General features: G+C 39.6%; 1 protein-coding gene across 2 annotated transcripts in view; it reads right to left on the bottom strand.

Moving 5' to 3' along the window:
* The window catches only part of gabrb2b (gamma-aminobutyric acid type A receptor subunit beta2b), a 51,271-nt gene that overhangs the window by 12,821 nt on the left and 12,455 nt on the right, over positions 1 to 25,995 (bottom strand). For both annotated transcript variants that reach the window (XM_076101734.1, XM_076101735.1), the window contains exons 4-5: positions 13,069 to 13,289; positions 4,016 to 4,098 (exon numbers count right to left, since the gene is read on the bottom strand). In XM_076101734.1, the coding sequence (XP_075957849.1) occupies positions 4,016 to 4,098; positions 13,069 to 13,289 (304 nt within the window). The remainder of the gene's footprint in view (positions 1 to 4,015; positions 4,099 to 13,068; positions 13,290 to 25,995) is intronic.

The raw sequence follows: 25,995 nt of genomic DNA, 5'->3' as shown, positions 1-25,995 counted from the left end.
GAGCAAGAGTTAACAAACTGTATCAAAGATCTGCCTGGATAATAAACTTGGAATAAAACTATGAGAACAAAGAGAAATGTCTTAAGCTAGCGGTACACTTTTTCTTTAAAAATTGACCACGTCCTGTGTTATAGTCATCTTTGCGGTGTTAAAGTTTTGGCCATATCCTGAAACCTTTCACTGAAGAGCTTATGCAGCATTAAGCCAACAAAAACAGGGAAGAAGAACACTGAAAATGCAAGGATGTAAATAATTCTTGATTTTAAATACTAATTCTACAACAACTAGAATGGCCATAACGGTCATTCTGACCATTCATACCTTATCAGCATTTTATTTCAATAATCACTGTAAAATCTAAGAACAACTGGATCTGTAATGTCAGAAATTGGTAATGTCTGTAGTCACCACTGTGTCGCCTCGCTCAATGACCCGCTCACAGCACTATTTGATTAATTACACGTCAAAAGTAATAGCCTATCAACACTGAAGGCTACCGTACCTCTGTCAGTCAAAGCTGCTGCTGATGCGCATTCAACCCGCGTAGCCCGTTCAGAGACTCCAGTCTGCAGTGTAGTTCATAAACTTCACAGACAAACCAGATCATTTCACCAGAACATTGGGTTTTATGATCAAAAGAATGTTTTAGTATCACGCCGACACTTCAGTCCATACTGCACATCTCTCTCTCTCTTCCCCGGGGTCGGTAATGACCTAGAAACACCGTTAATGTATGCGGTCAATATGACCCTTATGGCAATTCAAGGTAGAAATACTCATAACTCTTTTGTAATTTAAATTAGATGACAATGTTAGAATAAAATATACACACATTAAGGAAACGTCAGGGTCCTATAGCTGAATGGATTTCATTTTAACAAAGTTGTCACATTCCAAAATAAAAAATAAAAAAATGGTCCTTGGTTCTAGTGTGGAAATGATTAGAAAGTTCTAAAGTTCTGCATTTATTGAATGGTGCAGTTTACAATGTAAACTCTGCCCGCAGACAAATATATTTGATGCTGTTTTCTCCAGGCTCACTGCAGCTGTAATATCGAGTGTGGCCTCAGACGTGTAATATTTATTGATCTATCCTTTATTCAACAAGTGATAGAACTATCTAAGTTTGGAACAAAGAACAATTCATTCCCTATTTAGATTTTATTTTGTGTGAGGTAACTAAATAATGATAATAATTTAATCAACTTTCTTGTAGAATTGAAACAATACGATTGCCCTGTTTGCACAAAATACCCGTGCTGATACAGGAATCACCATACTGAAACAGCTTGTTATTGCGTAGTTAAAATGTTAATCAAACCACGGTCAGCATAACATTTCTTGGATGTCCCAAGCCAGTGTGGTTTAAACTCAAAGCCTGTCACCAAATTAAAAGACAAGGATGCCTGCTCGGGGTTCTGATGACTAGCTGTGTTGTGAGGCACACTCATTAGTAAACAGCCAATGTCCCTCTCTGTCTCCCCCTCACTTACCTCCCATAATTCACTGAACCATGGTCAAACAAGTACCGTATTTTCCGCACTATAAGGTGCACTTAAAAGCCTTTAATTTTCTCAAAAAACGACAGTGCGCCTTGTAATCCGGAGCGCCTTATATATGGATCAATTGGTTAATTGGTTGATCCATACTGGTTGTACACGGCGCTCTGTCAAAATGTTTCAGTACGACTGGTAAACTACAAAGCCGCACCGCGGTAAACACCGGTACTGTGCTTACTCCTAGTCCAACACCACTTGTGTGTATAAAGACCCCAAAATGGCACCTTTCAAGAGACACGCTTACGACGCTATTCTATTCTATGCGCCTTATAATCCGGTGCGCCCTATATATAAAAACAGTTCTAAAATAGGCCATTCATTGAAGGTGCGCCTTATAATCCGGTGCGCTTTATAGTGCGGAAAATACGGTAGTTTAAATGGACACTGCACAGTAGAGGTAAGATTTGCAAGCTCTTCGCTATCTTACCAAAGGCATACCAGGATCCCAATTAAGTTTGATTAAGGCATTTTTGCTCGTTGTGCCTTTTGGCAAGTGAAACTATCGATGACAAGCAAGCATTCTTGTGTCCATGTCGGCATGAAGGTCATCCTCTCAACAGCAGCATAAGCACACTACTGCTGCTACAATACTCTCCTAATTGTGCCCTGGTCTGTGACCTTATGTCCAGCAATGGTGTTTCTAAATGTGAGAATCAGAAAATGAGTTGCTATGTTTTTTCCCCTCCATAATGTCCCATGAAGTTGTATTTTTCATGGAAAGTTTTGTTTGATTAGGAGCTGTGAAACCAACTATACTGTTATCACTGAAGGAGAGGGGGAGGCCATGTAACTGCCAACCCAACTGTACCTATCTCAAGCCCAGATGTTCTCAGTTTTTCCAATTGAAGGTGGACATAATGTGTGTTTTCATTCCGCATTCGATATCAACAAACTATTTTCATGGGTATCATAGAATTTGCTGCAATATGTAATGCAGTTGGTTTATGTGCCCATCGTGCACCAAGCAAAACACATTCAAGTCCATTAGCTGACTGCATTCCTGTAACCACACTCTCACAGAACTTAGCTGGCTGCTGCTGGACAAATGGTCTCTATCTGCGTACATCACGTTTTTGTTATATAGAGCTGTGTGCATCCGTAGTCTAGCGTACATAAACTATCAGATCTTATGATGACATTTCGTGGAAAGTAAAATCTTTACAACAACTATGGCTTGTAAAAATTCTCAAAGCAGTTACTGTTCCTACAGGCACATTGCTGTGAGTATCAGGCCTCTGCTAAACTTCACTGTTAAACAGTGTTGTGCAATCCTGGGTTTAAAAAAAGAAGAAGCTTAAATCACTTCCTTTGCTCTTTATGCTCTATTTCCTTTTGTAAACCACCACCAGCTGTAAGCTTCCAAGCTCACATTGCACAGTTGATTACAATAAGCTTAACTCTCTCTAGATGGAAACTACATTTCAGATGCATTTATAGTTATCCAGTTGCTGTGACAAAGTCTGAGGAAGTTTATCTACGCAAGTAGATATGACTTTGCCCATGATGGTAGATGAATGGTGAGGGCACCTTTTGTACCTCACCATTCACCACTAAAAATATACTTTCATCCCTCCCGAGTATTTGTCATTTTTTTTGCATTGGAGCAGCAGTTAGCATAGCAAGTTATAATGAAAGAAGACATTCATTTGAGAAATGTGAACCTGCCATTTTACATTACAACATTTTAAATGAAACTACAAACATCTTGTACTTTTTAATGTTGTTTTTTTCTGTTATCAAATTGATGGAAAACTGAAAAAGACTTATGGCGATACAGCAAAGGCCCTGGGACACACTCAAACCTTAAAACCTAGTCCGTTGTGGTATATTGTTTTAATTCGAAACTGGTCTGCAGCTTTGGAAAGCATTAGCGATAGCTCTACTTTATCACTTCAGCACCACGGACAGCACATATTACACACAATAATCTGCTGCTCCAGTGAGGGTAGAGGCACTTATTGAACTATTACCATTAGTTCATTTGATGATGCTCAAATTCATTTTACCTTCCATTAATTTTTCCAAAGTCTGTGTGACACATCAGTGGAGTTGAAAAATATCTTTCTTCTTGGAATCAAATTGTGTGCAATAAAAACAGCTCTACATTAACTGAACTGATACAGTTCTTTTGGGGGGTAAAAGAGCAAACTCAGGGGAGGGTGTACTTAGGAAGGAAATAATGCATCTACTTTTACCGAGAAATACAGTAAATTGGATGGGAAGGATTATGTAGAAAATATTAAAATTCTGAGTAAATCCTTGCACTACAGTAGAGCATTAATTGTTTGGCCCAGTCACGCATAGCTCATGATAGCTGACTGAAAAAAAGCTAAGCATGTGGCAGTGTATAAGGGTACAAACACTTAGGGCAGTCCAGAGATGTATAGCTTGGAAAAGAAACAAAATAATAAATGAAACAAGAAAATAATGAGTGAATAAAGGGACAAATTACTCACAACTCTCTATCTCGAGTGTGCAGTTTTGCTCATCCAGTGGATACCTTCTCAGGTCCATCATACAAGCAGCGGTGGTAGTGATCCTGAAAACACATAACACAACATGTTCATTTTACGGCATTGTGGTAGATTTTGCTTGACAGCAAACTGGTTGTTTGTCAGTAGGTGAAATAGTGGTTTGATCAGTCTCAACAGTGTCATGAATCAAAGTTTTGAAGATATTTATGGGTAAAATGTTAGTACAGTTTAACTTCATTACTCAAAATACCTATTACATCCAATTAACCATGATCAACTAAAGACTTAACATCTTCAAAACCTCCAAAATGTAAATGCAGGAGCCTTTGAGGGTTCGGGGGTGGCGGCAGCAGTGGTCGGAACTCTTTTGGGGATTACAGAGCCAAAACTAATCCTTATGTCCCAGTTTAAGCATTGTTTGGATTATCCTGTGGGTCCTCTGTCAGGCCCCACCTGAGATGTGAGCCACAGCAGGGATCACACTCTGTGGGATAGTTGTGGCAGCAATAGGCCAGAGATAACAGCGGTAGTGTTGGTTCTCGGACTAGTGCATATTAATGACATTATGTACTGCTTCTACTATATGAGAAGAAGAAGAAGAAGAACAGTGCTTAATGTCTTATGAGCATTTTGTTGAGTGTGAAAATGTAATGAATAAACAAGGATAAAAGATATTGTAGGATGTTCTTTTGTGTTTTTCTCCTCAAAGGAGTATATAGGTGCTTGCAGAATCCAATTTTGACATAAAACAAGTCATCAACTTGACTTTGGTAAGCTCTGTTTCAGAACTGTCAATGATGAATATTTCTTTAGCATGGAAAAAGTTCAGTGATGATTTATTTATTTGTTTCTCTATAGAGTAAAACACCTCAGACGTAGACCTCAAACTTTGAGTTTCTGTCTAGCAGCTAAATGAGCCAGCTCATCAAAATGTCAGACACATTGATAGAGATAAGTTCAACATTATTTGACACTGAGCTGCTTCAAACGTATATCTATACACATTTTTGACAAAGTATGACGAAGGAATAGCCTTCTGCTTTACTGCCCTCATCATATGTTGTGTATATATGTCAGCATAATAGCATTTAGCTTTCCAATCTCTATCAAAATGAATAGACAGGGATGGATAATAAGGAATAACAACAGCAGCCAACCACAAGTCAATAGATAAGGATATGTTGTCCATCAGACTTTGTGAAGGGACCATAAGGACTCTACTGTGAGTAATAGGCTGCCATTCTTTGCCTGGCTCTGGTCTTGTGTTAGAACTTGACTCCCACTGAGGGAGTTGCCACAGAGCAGCACAGCATGGTGGGTAATCGTCTAGGCACACCTGACAACATAGATACATTTGTGCCAGAGGAGAGGCTCATCTTGAGTCCAATCCTCTGTGTTACACAGCAGAGATAATCACCTTTGTGTGTCTCTGTGCCTCTCCCTCTCTCTCTTTTGCCCTCTACTCTCTTTACTCTCTCTTTATCACCATTCCATTATTCAGACCAACAGCCACTGCAATGCCAATCTTTTTGCATCACGTAATCTATTTTTTTTTCTAAAATCCAAGCCATCTAAGGATCACACAATTGCACACTGGACAATATTTGTTATCAAACTTTTGAAATGATGACGCAGCAATGCTTTCACAATGCTGTGGTGGTCGGTGTTCTATAGAGGCAGCCCATTCCGTCTGTAAATCATGTGCGTCTGTGTCTAAGCAGCCAAGCTCACCGCAGGCAACATATGGCAAACAGCTTGGATCACACCTACCCAAAAATCAAGGCAAAAATCAAAGGGAAGCTTTTATTTAAAACTTCTTAAAATGTTATTTGAAGGAGTATTGAAATTCACCAAATAAATATTGTGTTATGATCTACTCGCCCTCAAGGATGGTCCTCAGCAGCTCCCTTTACAAATAAAGACATGGCCAGAAGTCAGGGTTCCCATGAAGAGCAAAAGTGACCAAAAAAGCGGTTGGATATTGCACCTCATAACCCAAGTCATGACGTGTTCTTTCCATCTCTGTTTTGGCTGACACGAGGGTGAGTAATTCATTAAAAACTACACATTTAACATGAGTAGTTTGAACTGTTCATTGTGATGGGCATGAAGGACAGGTTCATTCAGAACCAGGTAACACAATGAGCATCTAGGAATTGTATGTTGGAGGGTAGATACCATTAATTAAAGAATATGGTTTAAGATGGCAAGAAAATCATTTGGAGAATACAGTCTGAGTCATCCACACAGTCAATTATTTACATAGCAGTAAAACCCTGACATCACTGAATCGCTTAATCATCCTCTCTATAGTTTCTTTCTTTTTTAGTGTGTTTGTCTGGTTTTCCCCTATTGCATTTACAAGATGGTTGGACAAATGCTGTTTTAAGTGTTCCACATCATTGCTTTTGCTGGTGTTACTTTAGAAGGTCTTGAATAAATACAGTTTACAGTGGGTGGCTTAAGGCCTCTACAGAAGAAAAACATATTATATTGGTCACCGAAAGGCTTTGGAAGCAACCTCTTTTAGTCAAATAATAAATGTCCACTAGCTGTTTATTCAAAAGGACAAGGGACCAGAAGTTCCTGAAGTTATACGCTTTATACCTTTTTATAATCACAAGCCCTACCAAGGTTTATTGTGCAATCTTTTTTCACAGTTTGAATATGTTTGCTGACCACCAGCCTATGTTTATGTTTTTGTAAGATGAAGTGTGGCTCTGTAAATATCGACATGAAGGGAGGGCAGCACGGCAAAAGATACCACAGGAGCTTATTGATGAAAAGAGAGGAGATGGTAGAACATTTGAGGGCGTCAGGTGAGTAAGTGAGGGAACTCTCACTACTGTGCCTTTTAGTAGCATTAAAGAAGTTCAAAGGGAAGAGTTCTAGCATTAACATGCTGTTTAATATTACACACCTCAGGGGTTTCCACCGCCCAGAGTGAGACAGGGAGGTTGTGTGAGCCTAAAGAGGTTTAGATGGATTCTTCTTTTCTTTCTTTCTTGTCCCCCGTCTTTGTCAGCATTTCTTTATCTCTGATGGATTTGCTGCTGGTGATGGGGCACTGTGGCTTCCAAGTGTTTAACCAAGGAGTAAATTGCTGGTTACTTTCTGGCAACTTTCTGATCTCTGTGTCAAGATGGAGTCAGCGGTGTAGAACTGAGAGCAAGAGCCTCTGGCAGGGTCTTCAAAAAGACAGTGTGGGGAAGGTTAAGGTTATGCATGTCTGTGTGGGGTTATGTGTGTGCATTTGTACCCATGAGCATGTTTGCTATGTTGCCGTCACTCTGCGGATGTGTTTATGTGTGTGTGTGTAAGTGCCTGATTGTGTTTGCAGCTGTCTAGCTCTCCATTTACCCTCACATACTTTCTCGCTTTTCCCATCCTTTAAATGATGCACAGCCACATTTCTCACTCTGTCTTAGTGCTTGGTTGCTTGGCTGCTGCCTGAGGACACTGCCAACCGCACCGACTGAGCCCCATATGTTGCGTCACCTGCAGTGACCCTCCATATTTACCAGATTTTGCTCGAAGACTCTGATCCTGGATGGATCAAATGTGTGAGGTCAAATCAGGGACAAGTAGCCTGAAGGGTTTCCAGCAATCTTTGGGATTCAGACCAAGTAAACGTGCTGACTGTTTATCACATACTCGGAACAGACATGCTTAGTGGATAGTAACTAAATCTATTTATTTTAACTCATGATCTGGACATAAGACAAAATCCACTTTTTTAAAACATAATTACAGTATTTAATACCCATTGATCCTTGTCTCAATCTCTAGTGTTCATTGCAACAGTTGTTATTTGGCCCACTTGTACTTTTAATGTAATATTGTTTACATTGTGGTAGAGTAATCCTTACTTTCACAAAGGATCTGAATACCTCTCTTCTATTGCCTACAGATCTTTACGATATTCATTCCAGAGACACAACGTGTGCCAGAGCTGCATTATTTTATATTTAAGATAATGACAGCATTCAGAGAGCACTCATCCCCCATTGCCAGCTGCTTCCCACCTACAGCCTACCAAGAAAACAGATGGAGTAGGATGCCCACAGAGCTGAATCACTTGGATGCTGTAACATTTATATTAAACAAAAGTCACTGCTATTTAATGTTTTAAGGCATAATATTCTGTTTGGCATTTCCTGTAAATGTTAATTCAACCCAATATCATTAATATTAATTATTTAAATTAAATAGTACTTGTGTATACCAATTTCTCAACTTATTGTCAGAAAGGCTCATTGATAAAGAACAAAGGTAAGACGTTCCTTTACATGTGCCATCTCAGGCCTATACCCTTCTGAGAGGCACTTTTGTTGCTTGACATGATTAGCTTTTACACTGTTATAATACTTCCTAAAGTCAATTTCTACTCGTTGCTGTTTTTCCAGGTTAAAAAAAACACTTGAAATGGTGGATTTAGATCAATGTGGGGGTGTTACAAGTTGCGTGGGAAAAGAACAATAGCCAACAGATATGTAAAAACAATCCTTTTAGCCACCACAATGAATGGGATGAATCAGCAGTTCAATGGTAAATACAGTGTGTGTGTGTGTGTGTGTGTGTGTGTGTGTGTGGACTCCACAATTAGGCAAATACATATTTAGACCCCTCAAGGGAGGAAAATGTGTGTGTGTGTGTCTCTGTGAATATCTATCAGCTGTTAGTGCATTCTGTCTGTGTGGCTTTCTTTATTACCGGCATCTCTGGACTTGCATTCAAATACGTCACTTTGGACATTGTTTTTTTTAACTTGCTTTCTTAGACCACTCAGACAGAGCTTGTTTTATGAGAGTTACAAGCTGTAGCTATTTCTTGATGAATAACATATTGTCCATCCGCGCCCACCACTTCTGTGCAGCATCTCTGCTGGTTACCTGGCAACCTCATGGTCATGACTGTGACTCTGGGAAGTGAAAATGTCTGACTGTTGATCGGCTAGAGATAGTTCCAGTACGTAACTCTTTGTAAAACCATGACATGTTGTTTTTATATTCCTTTTTTCCCTGTTTCTTTATATTTATTTTTATGTACAGACTGATTAAACCAGAGACAATGTGTTTATTTGTGAGACTCAGAGATGTTTTTTTGTATTTTTGAACTTTGGAGAGTGCCATTCTAGCTCTTTACCATGCTTCTTTATGTGAAGCTAAGCTTATACCGACTCTAGATATATTTTGAATAGACATCCATGAGTGTGGCATTGATCTTCTCTTATAATCCTCAAAATGGAAGCAATTAGGTGCATTTGCCCAAAAAATGCATTCAATACATCAACAAAACTCCAAATTTGTCCCGTATTTATGATACTGAATACATCTTTTAATAATTTCAGATATTGTTATTCACATTTGTATATTTAGAGTATTTACATTATAATTTGCATTACCTCTTTAATCATTCATATTTTAATTTGTATGGTGTATGGTTATAACACTGCCTTCTGCGATAACACAATTTTCATCACAAAAAGTTTCATAAAATCTAATCTTATTTATTGACATAACAAATATATAACTACATAATATATTAGGCTTTCAGTGGACAGTAATATGCTGTATCTGCATGTGCTGTGTGGATTTGTGTGCACTCACTGACGTGCTAGATCCCATGACCCAATTTAGGATTTGTTAAAATCTGGTCATCCTACTTGCATGATATCGAGTGTCAAGGGTGATGGATTTCTTCTCCCTATTTCAATCTAATCCCACTTCATCCAAATTAATATGTGCACTGACTTGTCATAGCGTATGCAGTGCATGGGAAATGTGAAAATATTCCACGTGATTATGGATTTTTTATTTGCATATTGGTTTCAATAGTTGGTTTGATACTGTAGGTTATCCGATTGAAGTAGAATGCCCTGACACAGGGATGATTTGCCACTATTTCAGTTCTATTTCAGCATCATCTGACCCTCAGAATCTGCTGGTGCCTCTCTAGCTTTCTTCTGTGTGCCTTTGTCTACTTTTGATGTTCCAGGCAATGAGCACATCGGCACTGAACGCAGAGGGAAGCACCGCAAAGCTGTGATCAAGCACCATTCTTATGAAATGAACAGCAGATTGTTGCCCTAGTATTAAATGCCATTAACTTCCTCGAGAACTGACAGTATTTAGGGTACAGTGTGTCCAGGATGTCACTGATTTTATTTAGAAAATGTCTTTATTCCCACACTGCATCAAATAACTTAAACACCCGTCAGGCAGTTTGCTTGATGCTGTTTTTCCTGTGTGTATGAATCTGATGTGTAATGCTTTGCCTTTTCATACAATCAAGTGTCTAATAAATACCTTGAACACCTATGATCCAGGAAGAATGGAACCAATTGTAAATTTGACAGCAGGATTTGGTTTTTACCAGGGGATTTCTGATTTAATCTGAAGGCAATAAATAAAATGTATGAGTGTAAAAAACAATTCAAAAAAATCTGATTCTAATTCACCTTGTACTCGTGAATATGCTGGCATAATTGGACACTGCGCTCAAGTGAAGGTCCATTACCCCCTGCAATAAAACACGTAAGGACCTAATTACTGTGCCTTTGATTGGCAGATAAGTCCTCAAGTTTCTTTCTTTATTTAACTCAACTTGTTCCATGTAAAGTCAAATTTGACTGATTGTTGTGTAGAGATCAGGATTGCAGTGCAAGAAAATGTAATGTTCAGAGGGGAAGTAGCTGGAATTTGTTCTTTACTTATTTTCTTTCCTTCGCACTTATCTCTTTATCTAATGCTTTTCTTCATCTCTAAAGATGAAATGACGGCCCTTTTGTCCCACCTTCCCCTCTGCTCTTGCTGTAACTACAACACTAACCATATCCAGCGACTATTTACTCTTTTTTTTGCAATTCAAGTATTCAGAATCAGAAACAGTTGGACTTCAACACATCACTTCCATCCATCATTGTCAGAGATGTTACTTTGGTTGGCATGGAAGTAGTAAAAGTAACATAATGAAACCTTATGTAGATGACATGCGTTTATGTAGGTACTGAGCAAATCACAACCTGCTGAACACTGTAAATGGGCATTGGGTGAGTAATGAAGATGGATAACATTGACGACGACGCCAAAAAGTCTGATAAGATTTCTTTCTAATTCTCTCCTTAACACCCCTCTCTCTCCTGTGTTTCGTTGTCTCTCTATATATATTTAATTTCACTCTCCCGCAGCAGTGCTAATGTGCTGCCATGATGGCCATTAAGATGTTATGGTTTTCAATAACTTTTTATAGTTTGGGCATCAGAGGCCTATTTGCAAAATGAACTGATGAGACATCAGTGAGGTGTGAGAAGTGCACTGTAATCATGTTAACTTTGAGAGGTTGAAACTCAGTGGAATTAGTCAATCAATCTATATTGTACTATTGGGGTTTTGTTTTTGGCAACTGGAAAACAGATGGGATGTGTCATGTCAAACATGCAAAACTCTCAGCTTGGGGCAATATTCAGAATAGTTTCTTAAGTGGCCTCCGAGAGGAATGTTTACAGTGAAAAGATCAAACCTTGTGTTTTGTAAAAGTAGTATTCAACAAACACAGACATCTCAGTAACTCATTCATCCCAATAAGTTTAAGATGATTGTAAAACATTACAACCATATGCTCTTCAATTGTTCTCTGGTAGGAGACATGACAAAGATAAATGGATGTTTCAATCATCTGACAAGATTTCATTCTAACTAAAATCCTAATTACAGATCCAATTTTGCGGTCAAAAATAATGTCAGTGGTCAATTTAATGTTAATAGCTTTTCATGACGAAAAGGAGGAAAAGAGGCCTATAAGGGAATATTCAAAATGTTCTTTTTCCTCTTAGCCTCTGGAGGGGCATGTCGGTGCATGTGATTGAGCAATGACAGGGGAACGGAGAGAGAAAAGAAAAAAAGCTTGTGCTGGAAGCTGTAATGCTCACAAGCCAAGGCCAGACAGTGTTTTATTATCAGTAATAATGAGGAGCAAGGATCATGTCAACTTCTGACCAATAGAACATTTGCAGTAAGGTTTTTAAGCTATCTAATGTGTTTTTATTTGTCTTGCAAACTGACAATATGTAGTAGTGCACTGTTGGTTTGGTCATTATTTCAGTAGGCCATGCTTCAACATAGGACATTTGTTTTTAAGAGCGCTAATAGGAGTTGTTGTTCAAAGTCTACGGCCCTTGTATAGCAGGCTGCTGTATGGCTTTTAGTCAGTTTGCCCGCTCGCCTATGATACAACGATGAAGTTACTTCTTTATGCAAATACAAGTTTAAAATGTACACATTTGACTGATTCTATAATATAAGTTCTCTATCTGGCTATCTGGAGAAGCATTCCAACTGGTTAATGCATAGAGGACATAATCATGAAGACAACAGGATAACACATGAAATATAAATTGGAGAGCAAAAAAAATATATATATATATTCAAATATATACTTTAGCAAAAACAAAACAGAAAGTAAACCTTTATATATACTTTTGGTGGTGGTGCAAATTATGCAGATGCCTTCTAAAGGGCTCAATTTAGTGTTACAGAAGCCTTTAGTTGGTGATGTGCACATGTCCAGATAATGAGGACTCAAGTAGGTCACTACATCAACATTCTAATTTTGCTCAGGGGCCATATTGCACCTCACACCAGTAGTTTTCTTCATCTGGCTCTAATGAGCTAATTACTGACTGAGACTGATGCAGCAATCATTGACACATTATTGTGTTAAAGGTGGTGGAATTTCTTTTTTCTTTTTTTTGTCTTTTCTTTCTCCCAGGTTGTTTGATAAAAAAAAAATTAAAAAAAAGTACATTGACAAAATATAAAAATGGGAAGTGTCTGACAACATGAAGTAGAAATTACTGTTTACTATTACTACAATTTTTAGTGCATAGTTTATCATTATATTATTGTATCTGGTGCCATGTTCATCCAGCATTTGGGAGATATTACGTATTTGTGTGTTTATTTGCAAATGTAAACATGTAACACTTTGTTCTTGTTCTGTAGTCAGAAATCGTACTCTCAGAGATTAGATCTCACCTTAGACCGTACAGTACGGTACCATCCGGGTGCAGTCGGATCATTCTATTTTTCACTGTGACACCGTGGACAAACGATTTCTTGTCATTGAGGAAGTAGGTGTCGGGGACCCAGAGCTGGTCAGCCACCCGGTTATCTAAGGTCAGGTTGAGGGGGATCTCAGAGTAGGACAGCCGTTTGTCTCGCCAGGCCTGCTGAAAGTACATCGTCAGTGTGTAGTCCTAAAAGTGCACAGAGAGGAGGAGGACAGGGGGGGGGGGATGGGGACGAGAAGGAGAGACAGATGAATTGGGGAGCGGCCGGGTGAGAGATGGAGAGAAAAGAGAGAGAAGACACGGTTATTCCAAGAAGTGACCATTTTACACAGCTGCTCTGTACTACAAACACTCAGATTAGACCAGACTAGGCTTCAATATTGGATGAAGTTCACTTAAAAGCAAATGGAACAGTAGGAGTACAGGCCAAACAACTCTCAGTAAAAGGCAATGGGGAATTCCTTCTTTTCATAGAAACATGAGGTTTAGACAGAGCACGTGAAAGAGCACGTACGTGTCAGAGAGGGGAAGAGAGACAGATGGTTTGGGTTTGTGCGTGTGTGTGTGTGTGAGAGAGAAAGAGAGAGTTTGGGTCTGTTAATATATGATAAAAATATGTTTGTGGCTTGCTTGTTATATTTGTGGATGTGACACACATAGCAAACCGTTCTTACTCAAAATGCGTCAAATTACGCAGCTTGGTCAGTGCTCCCCGGAGTCTGACATCGCCGCACGTTTAGCGTTTTTATACGACGCTCAGTGTAAAATGGGGATAGTCCAAACAGTGCCGTCGTGAGGGATGGTGGTGGAAGGGTCAAACAAACACACTTCGTCCAGGAGTCCGCTGTTTAAAAATAAAAGTTCTGTTGAAATTTTGTCACATCAGTTGGTCACATGACTTGTTTGTCAGGTCATCCTCGCGTGAGTCATTAGTCGAGTTAGCGAAGTTAACGTCAACCACGCGTTAACCACGATATTTGATGCATTGGTGTGAGAATGTGTCAGAGACCACATGTTCCAGACAAATGAAAACAACCCCCAAGCAACCTCAAAAAATCTGTTCTACTAAATATCTCCTATATGCTCTATTTGCTTTGACAGATGCTGTCTTTCTGGGATTAAGTATAGCTAAATGAGCTCACCATGTTGTACTTGCATAACATATTCACCCATTTTATTCTGCTTTTCCTCCCACAATCAGAACGGTAGACCATCGCCTCGCATCACATCACAAGTCAAGCAGAGAGTACATGTCTGCTTTACATAGCAAAGTCAGACATCAAAGTGTGTTGGGCATTATATGCATGTTTGCCTTCCTCATGCATGGATAAGATGAAGACTATCTGTGCTACAATGTTACTGAGGCAAGCTTGTGCAGATTTATTTTATTTAGACACTTATCGGTCACATTTACCGCTAGTTGTGCTATAGAGCGATGCTTTTTGTGTTTTCTGTAGTATTTGTACCTCATGCTGTACAAGCACTTGCACAAGGTTGCAAATATACATGTTCATGCGGGTAATGCAATACACATTCCTGTTATGGGTTTGTGCAGTTTGCTGATCAGCAGTTGTTGGCAGTGATCCGGCAACAAATGTACCACGGCGCCAGCAACAAGTACAGAAAAGGAAGATGGCTAAATAGCAATTATTCATGTAAATGATGCAGGTTTAAAAGTATAAAAAAAATTGTTTATTGCCAAGTAGGTTTGCACATACATCCCTACACACAAAGCATTGTGGTGAGAAACACACATATTTTTAACTGTTTGTGTACAAAAGAAAACCTCATATATAGGCCAGTATAATTACTGTACTTCAAAAGTTCATATTCAAAGCATTCATAGAGATGATTGTTCTAAAATGCAGGCTGTTGGGACTGTACACGCATACACTGTATGTTCTCTAGTTATGATGAAACACTCAAAACCTGAAACACATACAAGAGGTTAATAATTCATGAACAAATAGAGGGAGTTTGATAACTTGCAGTTAAATTCCATGATGCTAAATCTAGGACGCGCTACAACAGCCAAGCCAGCAGTCAGATGCTTGTGTATTTCACTGAAGTACGAAGCCTACCAATCATCCATGAAAAACTAAGTGAAATAAACTTGCTGTCTCAGGGAACTTTTTGTCATGACTGGCACATCCACTTCCTGGCAAAGAGGCTGAACATGCATTTTTGAATATGCCCGTCGGCTACAGATCTGACATCCGACAGCACCTTGGGAACTGGAGGCTTGGATATTGACTGGATGGAGTCAGGGAAACGGGGGCAGGTTTTCTCAGTGAAGCCCTTGTTTGACAAATAGCTTTTGTTATGTTGTTGTTCGTACCTTATTTGGCTTGGGGTGCTGACAACCACGAGTTTGAAAATTTAGTTTTTTCATAGACATAAGTCATGCCACAAAGACATAAATAGTCTAGTGGCATTTCTGGCGTTCAACAGTGTAAATGGACTTGTAATGGGAATAGACCTAATTCAGTTAATCCAGGCTGGAAAAACTGAATGGGATTAATGGGAATTTCATAGCAGAATAATCTTGTATTTGTCTTCCTTATAGGCTATATAACTGTAGAGGTCTGATATCTTGGTTGCTTTACACTTCCACCAACGGGTCTTTGGCTGCACGTGCTGCCCTCGCAACACTTCCATCCCTGGTCGGTGGTTATGTAACAGCTCACACTCTTTCTGGCAGGCTGTGCACCGCAGTTCATGTGGTAGAAGAGATGCTTGTTGCCATGTCGTCCTCCTTAACTACCATCGCTGCACTCATCAATACACAACATCAAGCAGGCGGGTTTACTGTGATGTATGAAACATCAGAGAGGCTTCTCTATGTTTCTATCTTGTGGGCCCGCACACATTATGCCTCTCTGATGTTTCATACAATATCGTGTGTACATTTATTTAAGTTTTTAGTTTGAATATTTTTTGTTTATACATTTCAAATTGTATTGATCTCATGATTGTTTTCTTGATTAATCAATTAGTTGTTTGGTCTTTAAAAATGTCAGAAAATGAATGTTGAGATCAGTATCTCCCAAAGCTCAAGATGACATCCTCAAATGTATAGTTTTGTCCAAAACTCAAAGATGTTCAGTTTACTATCATAGAAGAGCAAAGAAACCAGAAAATATTCACATTTAAGAAGCTGGAATCAAAGAATTTACATTTACTTTTTCCTTTTGAAAAGTTACTCAAACCCAGTAATTTAATAGTTGACATCGAATCGATTAATAAATGAATCGGTGCGGCTCATCCTGTTAGAACTCTGCAGTCTGTCTCAATACACAGTACATCTTTTCTATAGATAGAACATTTATTTATATATATGTGTGTGTGTGTGTGTGTGTGTGTGTGTGTGTGTGTTTCTTGTGCTTCAGAGATTACAATATAGAAGCAAACAATGCAGCTGTGATTGCCGCCTGGCACTGTGGATGCAATATGTAATATTGCAATATGTCCTTTGCAATATGTTAACAGCAGGGATTAGATAACAAGAATCATGATGTTGTATATTACATCTCTTGCCAGCCCCAGCACTTATAATATGCATCATTTGAAAAAGCCATCAGCCATTCCGGCATATGCACAGCTCTCCGCACCACATTGTCCACGTTTTGAATCTGAAGTACTCTTAAGTAGCCGCGAGAGGTTCGATAAAAAAAAGCTGACGTTCTTACTCCACGATGGAGTAAGAACGTAGGCCACTATGCAACGTAGGGCGTGATTATCAAAGAGTGAATGTTTCCATTGTCATCCCTGAGAGCCTATTATTGCAGGCCTATATACTTGAGAAAGTTGTGGTTTGCTTTGTGGGACGAACTCTGTGGAGGTGCCACTGTGGCTAGTTTACAGTGAACATAAAGCTGTTGTTGAAGACAGCTATAGTGTGCCCCTCTCCTTCTGTGGGAGGAGGTGGTTGTAAATCACCAGAATAACTGCTGTGGCTGTGTGTAAGTGCAAGGGAGGCTGTCATAACAACAGTCATAATGAGCATCAGTACATAAACTATGTTGGAGAGAGATGGAGAGAATTGGAAAGATAAAGGAAAGGAGACAGAGAGTGATGCAGGAAGAATGATGTTGGATTTATGAGTGCAGGATATGCTGTGCTGCCAAGCTGCCAAGGAAAGGACATTACAAAGTAATCATTATATTATCTCACTCTAAGCCATTACAGAATGCAAGAGTCCATTATAACTAATAACTAATATACAGTTCCACCGTACGCCTCCTACTGTGTGCCGTTTCCTCATTTTAAAGATGTTTTGGTTAAATACATTTCTTACAGATCACACAAGCTATTTCATACAAGTCAATCAGTCAATTTTGTTCATATTTGCTACTCCTGTTATTGTCTAGTCAATCCAAAAATACAATTCATTTACATTCGCTGACGATATAAATTTACAGTACAGTACTAGAAAAAAAGAAGCCAAACCTTCAAAAGAGGTCTAAAGGTCTATCTTTTATGTAAAAACACCTGCATTATGTGCAATTAATACAACTGCACACATGACCATGACACATTAGCTACAGATACATCATCATCAAAAGCCCGCGAGGGTGCGCTCCACTGCTGGGGGAGAATCTGCCGCTGTGAGATCACGAGACTCCCCTCACCTGGCCCACTGACGGCATAATGCTGTACACTGAGAGAGGCACTGTCGTCACCGCTCTGCGGTAACTCGTAGCTATCTGAGCGAGTGAGAGGCAAAAGAAACAGCCTTCAATGATGATCCAACACACATTGAAATTCTGACCTCGACATCTCCGAGTCATCTGACCCCAAGCCTCAAACGGGTGAAAAGCCTCAATTAGTCATAATGACCAGGGTCCCTTCTGATATGAAAGCAGCTCTGGCCAAATGTAAGCCTGCAGTCACTGATATTTACACTGATTGGAAAATAGTTAGCATGCATATTGTGGAACATAAATGAAAAACTTTGCTTAGTGAAAACACCTTTAGGCATTCTAGCGCAATTCCAGTCCAGTTGGGAAACCAAAGTCTGAAGTATAGCCTTTTATAATGAACAATACACATTAGATGAGCAAACCTAATAGCTGTAAGAATCAGATAGTGTTTGTGATAACCCGATTCATAATTAGTCAAGAAAACAGCTTAAACAAATACCCGGTCTGAGCTGGTGAGTGGTGGATTTCAATTTGTAATTTAGCAATGGACAGCAAATGACAGTTAGATGTATGGTGACGTTTAAAGTGCTCCATAATGTGAATGATGGGAACTGGAACTCATGGAGTCAACTGATGATCACCGAATCTATATGGCACGGATGATGTCATGTTCTTCCCTGAGGCTCTATGTTTTTTAATTGAACACATAATCTGTGACAAGGCCCATCCCACACGCTCTGTAGTTCCATCCAGATGATGTCTGCAGACTTCAAATTTGTGTTTCATTACCGAAAGGGCACGTTTTACTGCCAGAGTCACTGTAGGGGCAGATTTTCTCCGAAAGAGGCAACGATTCCAGACAATGCTATTTATACAATATATGCTTGGTCAGTCAGCTCTTCAGCCAGTGCAATTGTGCAAAATCTCATATTTTACATGATTTGACTGCCAGGGAGACTCATGGAGGCCAGCATTGTTAGCAGGTAACCATCTCACAATGCACAAATGAATAACCGGTCACATGCTTTGTGCTTGTTGAGAGACTGGTCTGTGCCATCAATTGGCCTTGAATATGAACGATCCGAAGCTGTCTCGGCCTCTACGTCTGTCATTATTTTCTTAGTATTAAAGAAATACAAACAATCCAGCTTCTTCATTTTGTTACTTCTCCAAATAGATCAGCTGCGATCAGTGTAAACTTGTGGAGAACAACAAACAATTGGAAATAAAAATCAAAAAAAGATGTTCCAGCTGCCCACTCTGACCTCGTCAACCCCACTCATCCTCCGAGCTGCCCTGTCCACTAACCCCTCACATCTCATCTCCACCCCCGCAACACATGGCTTCTCTTGGGCTGAGGACAGATTTAGGAACTAATATTAGACTTATTTAGTTGGACCGTTTGAGAACTCTTACAAATCCTACTTTGTGTATTGTTCAATTGTTCCAACTTTGTTTTTGCTTTGTTATTTATAATTTGCGATGTTAAAAGCTTTATAGCATCTTTCAGTTCATTGTTTTGGATTTGAGACGTGCTTACTCTGCTAGTTCACTGTCACTGTTCTCAGAGCGTTCTTTTCAGCCACAGCAGAGAGCTGTTTTTAGCAAACATGCTTTAAATATCTACTGTACGCTACCTGCCCAACAAAGACGGCGGAAAGGCAAAGTTAGATACTATAGGTTAGCATGAAGGAGCATAGTGAAGAACCAGATATGTTCCTCTGTACTTACATTTACAAGGTGGACAGAAATACAACTCCAATTGAATGCTAACGTTGTGTGTCTGCTGGATGTGTAGCAAATGTTCAAGATAAGTTCACCAAATCAACCTAAAATGTGATATTAAAACACCAAAAATCTATGAGGGAGAATGGAGGCTCGAGTAGGGTTCAGAATGAGGATGACCTAATAGTGAGTACTAGTTATATATCGCTTTCTCCCCACTACCCTTGAAGCCAGTTTTCCATTTGAGATCTGTGGAATGGTGTGGTGAGTTTGCTGGAAGAGATGGGGGGTGTGGGAGGTTTTTTTTAGAGGTGGAATAAATGAAAGGCACTGGAACGCTCAATGGAGCAGTGATGCAAATTGCTTTTATTCTCACAGCTCCTCAATTCCAGTCTCTGATTTCAGCACCAGCAATGACCTCCCTCTGCTACTTTCTTTCTCTTCCCTTTCATCCCTTTCCTCTTCTGCCCCATCCATTACATTTTTCCCCTATTTTCTTTCCGATCATTTTTTTTCTATTTCATCTCCCATTTTTCCCTTCATTCCTTTACACAGACACCCTCTTCCATCGACTTTTCTCTATAGCATCCCCTCTCTCTGTATTCCCTCTCCATCTCTCCATCTCATTCTCAGAGGACCTTCTGTTGCATCTATTTGCATGCAGTAAAAAAAGGGAAGTGGGAACATATTGGTGGGGAGTGTGAATGGCTTAGATCATTCTGACTAAACAGACAGAGGTGAGGGAGCTGTCTAGAGAACAAGACAGGTGTTGGATCAGCCTCTGAGGTGTTTTATGGCTTTTGGCGGGCCACATTCAGATTTGAATAGCTCCTCCTCGACGCAATATAGCTTGGGAGTGTTCATTTCCAAAATTGTCATATTTTGCGTATCGATAACAGGGCACCAAATCAACCACATGATTGCATGGACTGATATTTAAAGAATATTGACAAGCCATGTGATTATCATATGATTTTGATCTTGAATATTTTCTTTTTCCTTTTTTTGAAAGAGGTATGTGTCACTTTAAATTATTTCTATAGTGCACTGACCTTGAATAGTGGCACTGCCTCTGTATCCTCCTCTACCTCGATCCTCTTTGTGTCTTTCTTCCTCTGCTCTTCTCTATACAATACCTTCAGTGGGGAGGAAATGTGATGGCTCCACCACTCAGTCATATATCCATACCAAACTCTATCATCCCCCTACTTCAGTTCCTCCAAAAAAGCCCTCCAACAACAAGTGGCTTTCAATTTCCTGTCTCACACAGTCCTCATGCCGTCAGCGACAGGGTATGAACCTGGCATAGGGCACAGCATTTCCAAAGATGCCTAATAATAAACATGCCCATCCCCACAGAGCTGAGTGACATATATTCCCCAGTCTCTGGGGATCTGTGTATGGAGTCTTTAGGATTCAGCACAGTATCTGGAACAGCTTGTGCACCGCATGTTGAAATCTGCAACAGGAAGAGGGCTGCTGCAGGGGTTTCGTTTGGTCTGTTTGCTCCGGAATACATAATGCTGATATCTTTTAACCCAACAGTCAGACGGACAGCTTCGGCAAAAAGCCCAAAAAAAAAAATATATATAGATATAAAAAGACAATCTCTATAACTCGAATGCTTTGATTGATATGTTTGAATTTACATAACGACATTACTCTGACCAAAGCTATTAGACTGTACACTTTGTGTATTTGTCTTCCCTCAAGGCCTTTTCCTTATTTCATAGCATGTCAGAAACTCGATCACGGATTTTAATAATGCCCAGATTCTTGTTTGTTTACTTGCACTTTGTCTAACCTCCCTTTCCATCAAACTTCTCCTCTCTCTGTGTCTCTTATCCCTCTTTTCTTTATACATCTCCATTTTCCTTCACTACTCTTTCCTCATTTACTCCCGCCTGGACTCTGCTTTCATTAGAGCTTGCTGCTGAAGGTGAATCAAATTTAAAGGAACCTTTTTCTTCCCTTCTCAGAGCTCTCCCAAAGCACAGGTTCACAGCTTTGCCAGTTGGCAGTGGTGCAGCTTAACTGACTACATACTATTTATTAGAGTCGATTGGAGCATCTGCAGGCCCTTTTGTGTCCTCTGAGAGGAGTAGAGTGGAGTGGCAATTCCAAGGGGGGAAGGGTTGGTGGTGGTGGTGGTGGGGAGGTGATGGGGAAGAGAAGAGAGGGCAGAGCAGAAGGCAAATTATCAGGGTGCCTTTTGAAGCCCACTGGAAGACAGGGAAGAAGTTGATTGGGATTTCACTCTCAGCTGTCATTCAAAACTAGATGGAAGGTTAGCTGGCCAAAGAAGTAGGAGAAAAAATGAGTCTGCACCTGTCATCTGTCCCATTTACTGCTTCTCCTGCATGAAGAGCTTGTGTGTGTGTCACTGGGGGGTCAAGATGCGTAGATGTATGTCTGTTGTACTACAAACTTGCCAAAATGCCTGCTAGAGCATTAGACAGCTGCCCTTTGACTATCCCACATACACAATTCACATATAAATACAATAATCGACTGGAGCAGTCCCACAGCTCATGCATTATGGAGGTCTGGGGAACTGAGGAAGAAGCTGATTGCTATTCGAACAGAGTACCAAGAAGCACACACCACATATATACGTTGTCAACAATGAGATAATGCAATATATCGACATCTGTGGATCGATACTGCGTGTAGATTACAAATGAGTACAGAACACTGGTTAACAATCTATATCCAAACAAATCCAGCTTAAACGTGTGTCTCCTGTCTTTTTTCTTTGACTATGTACAGAGTTGTGTGAGCTCAGATTTGATGGCCTGTATACAGTGTCTCCTTGAGCAAGGACACCCTAGGATAAGCAATATCTCCTCACAGTTGGAATGACCTACAAGAGACACAGGGGCGCTTTAGGGGGTGTCAGCTTCAGAATGTGTGTGTGTGTGTGTGTGTGTTCCCTTGCCTAGCCAAGGACCTCTGTGTAGTTACAGATTCAAAATTGGACCGTAGGGCCAACAGGGGACATCTAGTAGGTCCAATTATTTTTATGCTTTAAAACATGCTAAAATCATGTCTAAAATCGTTAGTGAATTCATTCCAAATTTAGCCAAGAGGGGAGCTGCAGGCATTTGAACAGATTTCTAACACATCATGTTTTTCACACTCCTCTATAGTTTGAATGGCTTCCAGTCCAAGGCAGGTTTTCAGGCTACAGACTCCTTAAAACAATGAATCAACTTCAGTGGATGTCCTGAGTGGTTTCAAGCCTTGCAGTAAAATGAAGGGCTACCTATGAGGCAGAGGTATACAATGTATTTTAAAAATGTATTTTTTCTCTGGAATTTGTAAGAACTGAGGTCTAGTTGCCGAGAGAGCAAAGTGTGACACAGTCAGTGCTGAAATTGGCACAACGTACTATGGAAAACACATTCTGAAAGTTTTACTATTTCTTATTAAAGAAAAAAAGTTAATATGGAGGTCTGTGGAATTTCCAGACTGTCCTGGGACATTTGACATTTACTTAGTTTTTCAATTGTCACTTTTCAGCTCTTTAAATACCATGAATTAAATTGAATCCATTTCCACACAATTGGAGTAGTGGCATAATTTCCATTGGCAGATTGCCCTGTAACATGATTTAGGTGTACAAGTGCATACAACATATACAATATAAAACATGTTCAATTCTATATAATCAGCCCTTTTATTTGCGTGATGATAATATTTTCATATGTTTGTGCTACTTCGAAGATTTGGCATGTTAAACACCTTGATTAAAGTATTTGAAATTTGGTTTCATGCATGCAACAAATAATAATAATAGCGAACAATAACTTGATTTGAGTATCACAAAGCCTTAATATCCATAGTACTCTGGAATGAAAGTGCATCTCACACAAACACGAACATGCATCCTGGTTAACACTAATCCTCACAATGTTATTTGTTTTTCAAGGGAGTTGTTCCTCTCCTCATCTCCCCCTACCTGACCTATTTAACTTGTGAGAGAGATCAAGATTATAGACTTGTTTTTCATTTCATTGCCAAAACTAAATAAATAAATACAATACCGATTTTACTTTCTAATTCTTGTTTTAAGTTTGATATTGATCAAATAGAGGGCAGACTGGCAAGATTTAGTGCAGAGAACACTTTATTTAAAAGTACAAAATATGCCCCACAGAAAAAGAGATGGTGACGAAACATAGGAGTCGACTACCTTTCCTGCCAGTTCCTGGCAAGCTCTCCAGCTACTTAACAAGCAATAAAACACTCAGTACTGCAATGCTACAGACACGTGGAACACTTAGGATATTCTTAGGGAATCGATGCTCAGAATAAAACCCCATACACAAATACAAAAGAATGGACATCCATTTCTTCGATGCAATCTTCATGAGTGGGAGATGCAGAAGAGGGAGAAATTGAAGCATCCACAAGGAACACTTAGATGCCTGGCTAACCGCTTGTCCGGGTTTTCTCTTCTCTTTCTCTTTTCTTGGAATTCACTCCCACAGCTGACAGTATAAGGCTGAATACAAAATAAATCTGGAAAGGGTTTCAGGCTTCATCTATAGCATTGATGCTGCTGTTAAACTCCCTTTAACAGCCCAATAGACAACAGCAACACTTGCTCTTGGCTTCATTTTACCAACTGTACATTTTCCTGGCATCAAAAGACAGGGACTTACAAAAGAAGCTCTAACTAAAGACCCAGAGAAGCAAGGCTGTGAAGAAAATGATTTATTTTTTCAGATTTGTCAAATTGTACGATACAGTACTAAAATAAAACTGTAAAATTGCAAAACACTGGTATATAACATATGTGTAAAAGTGCAGACAACTAAAGAAAGTGAAGTGATGGCAAACGTATCACTCGAACCAAGAGCAACTTCTGCCATACATCCCGCTCGCCGCTATCCCATTATCAGCTTTCAGTGTCATGTTCAGCTGCTGTGTGAAAACCAATCCACACCCGCCATCTCTCCTTTTTTGGCCATTATCAACTTCTTGTATGTTGACAAGCTGTGATAAAGCAGAATCTAATCTTGTGCTCCATTGACAACTGTCCGTTTGCCTTGTGATAGTTCAAGACATGAGCAAAACTACAATGACCCACACCAATTATAAAGCTTTGATGACAAGACACAACAGCAGAAACCGTGTGAGTAAATCTGTTCAGCTTGTAAGAAACACACACACACACACACACACACACACACACACACACTCAGAAACACATTTATCTCACACATATCAAATACCAAGACCTTTCAGAATGCAGAATTGTCTTTGTGTTGGCCTTTCGTCTACAGTGTTATTATCAAACCCCCCCGAAATGCAGCTTTTTGAAAATACTTTCCAGTGCGGATACCTTTAAAACTGCTGGCCACAGGTAAATGGGGAAACTGGAAATTCAAAAGTATTACATATATTTTCATAACACATGGTAGGCGCTGGCTGATAAAATCTTCACGATAAAATCTTCCAAGATGGCAATGATACACATGTATATATATATCTTTGTATGGATAAATACCCAATTCTGATCGGCTACTAAGTAGTTCCAGTTGAACTGTGGATGGTTTAGATAGTTTTCAGTTTGACACTTGAACATACACCTCTCTCTCACTCTGTTTGTGTATCTGTGTACTTGATTACAGGAATGGGATCAGGTGTATGGGTGTTGGGTGGCAAGCTGCTAATCAGCCTCAATCAATTCTGCTTTAATTACTGGGCTTTAACTCCACCACACCGTCAGATCATAGTCTTACCTACTCAGTTAGTCTCGACCCAGTCGTTTGACACTCAGTTAATCCCTTTTAACACTATATTGAAGCCTGGCACATTGAATGACTTGACAGTGGACAGGAAGATGACAAACTGAAGTTGGGGATCCTCTTAAGAGTAGATGCAAAATTACAAAAAGCTTATCAGACTTCCATCATTTGTTTCTTATTTATTTTCTCAAAACTACTTAACATTGTCTGGGCCTCCTCCCCTTAAATGCACAATATTCATACGTTATGCAATGTGGCTGAATGAGCTAATATGGCACATTTATATGTCACTATCTCTTTAATTTATTATAATTACTTCATACCAATTAGTTTAATCTGGGCCTCCTTCCAACTATCACAATGAAGGAATATGCAGTACGGCCCAATTTTGCAAAAACTTGCCGGACCACTAAGTTGTACAGAATTTACTTGGACACAGTTCAGACCATAGACTGCATAAAACATGGACCTAGTCTCTGTGACGTCAGCCATAGTTTTCTGAAAAGCAAAAATGGAGCTCAAAGTGGGCGGCTCCGGCTAATATATAAATAAAACAATGCTAGTGTTAAAATTGCACTCACCCAAAAACTGGAATACATGATTAATTTACATCTCACATGAAATCGTAGAAGGTACCGAAATGCAATCCTGTCAGTTCCTTCAATTTGCACATTAACGTTAACGTTATTCACCATAAAGAAGTAGCAGGAGTCTTCTGTTCTTACAGATTGGTATAAAGGAAAATAGTTGTGGTTGAATTGCGCTCTC

Source organism: Anarhichas minor, unplaced genomic scaffold, assembly GCF_050575085.1.
Source record: "Anarhichas minor isolate MPS153535 unplaced genomic scaffold, ASM5057508v1 ptg000027l, whole genome shotgun sequence".
NCBI lineage: Eukaryota > Metazoa > Chordata > Actinopteri > Perciformes > Anarhichadidae > Anarhichas > Anarhichas minor.
Note: the sequence above shows the minus strand (reverse complement) of the source record. Positions and strands in the feature narration are given on the sequence as shown.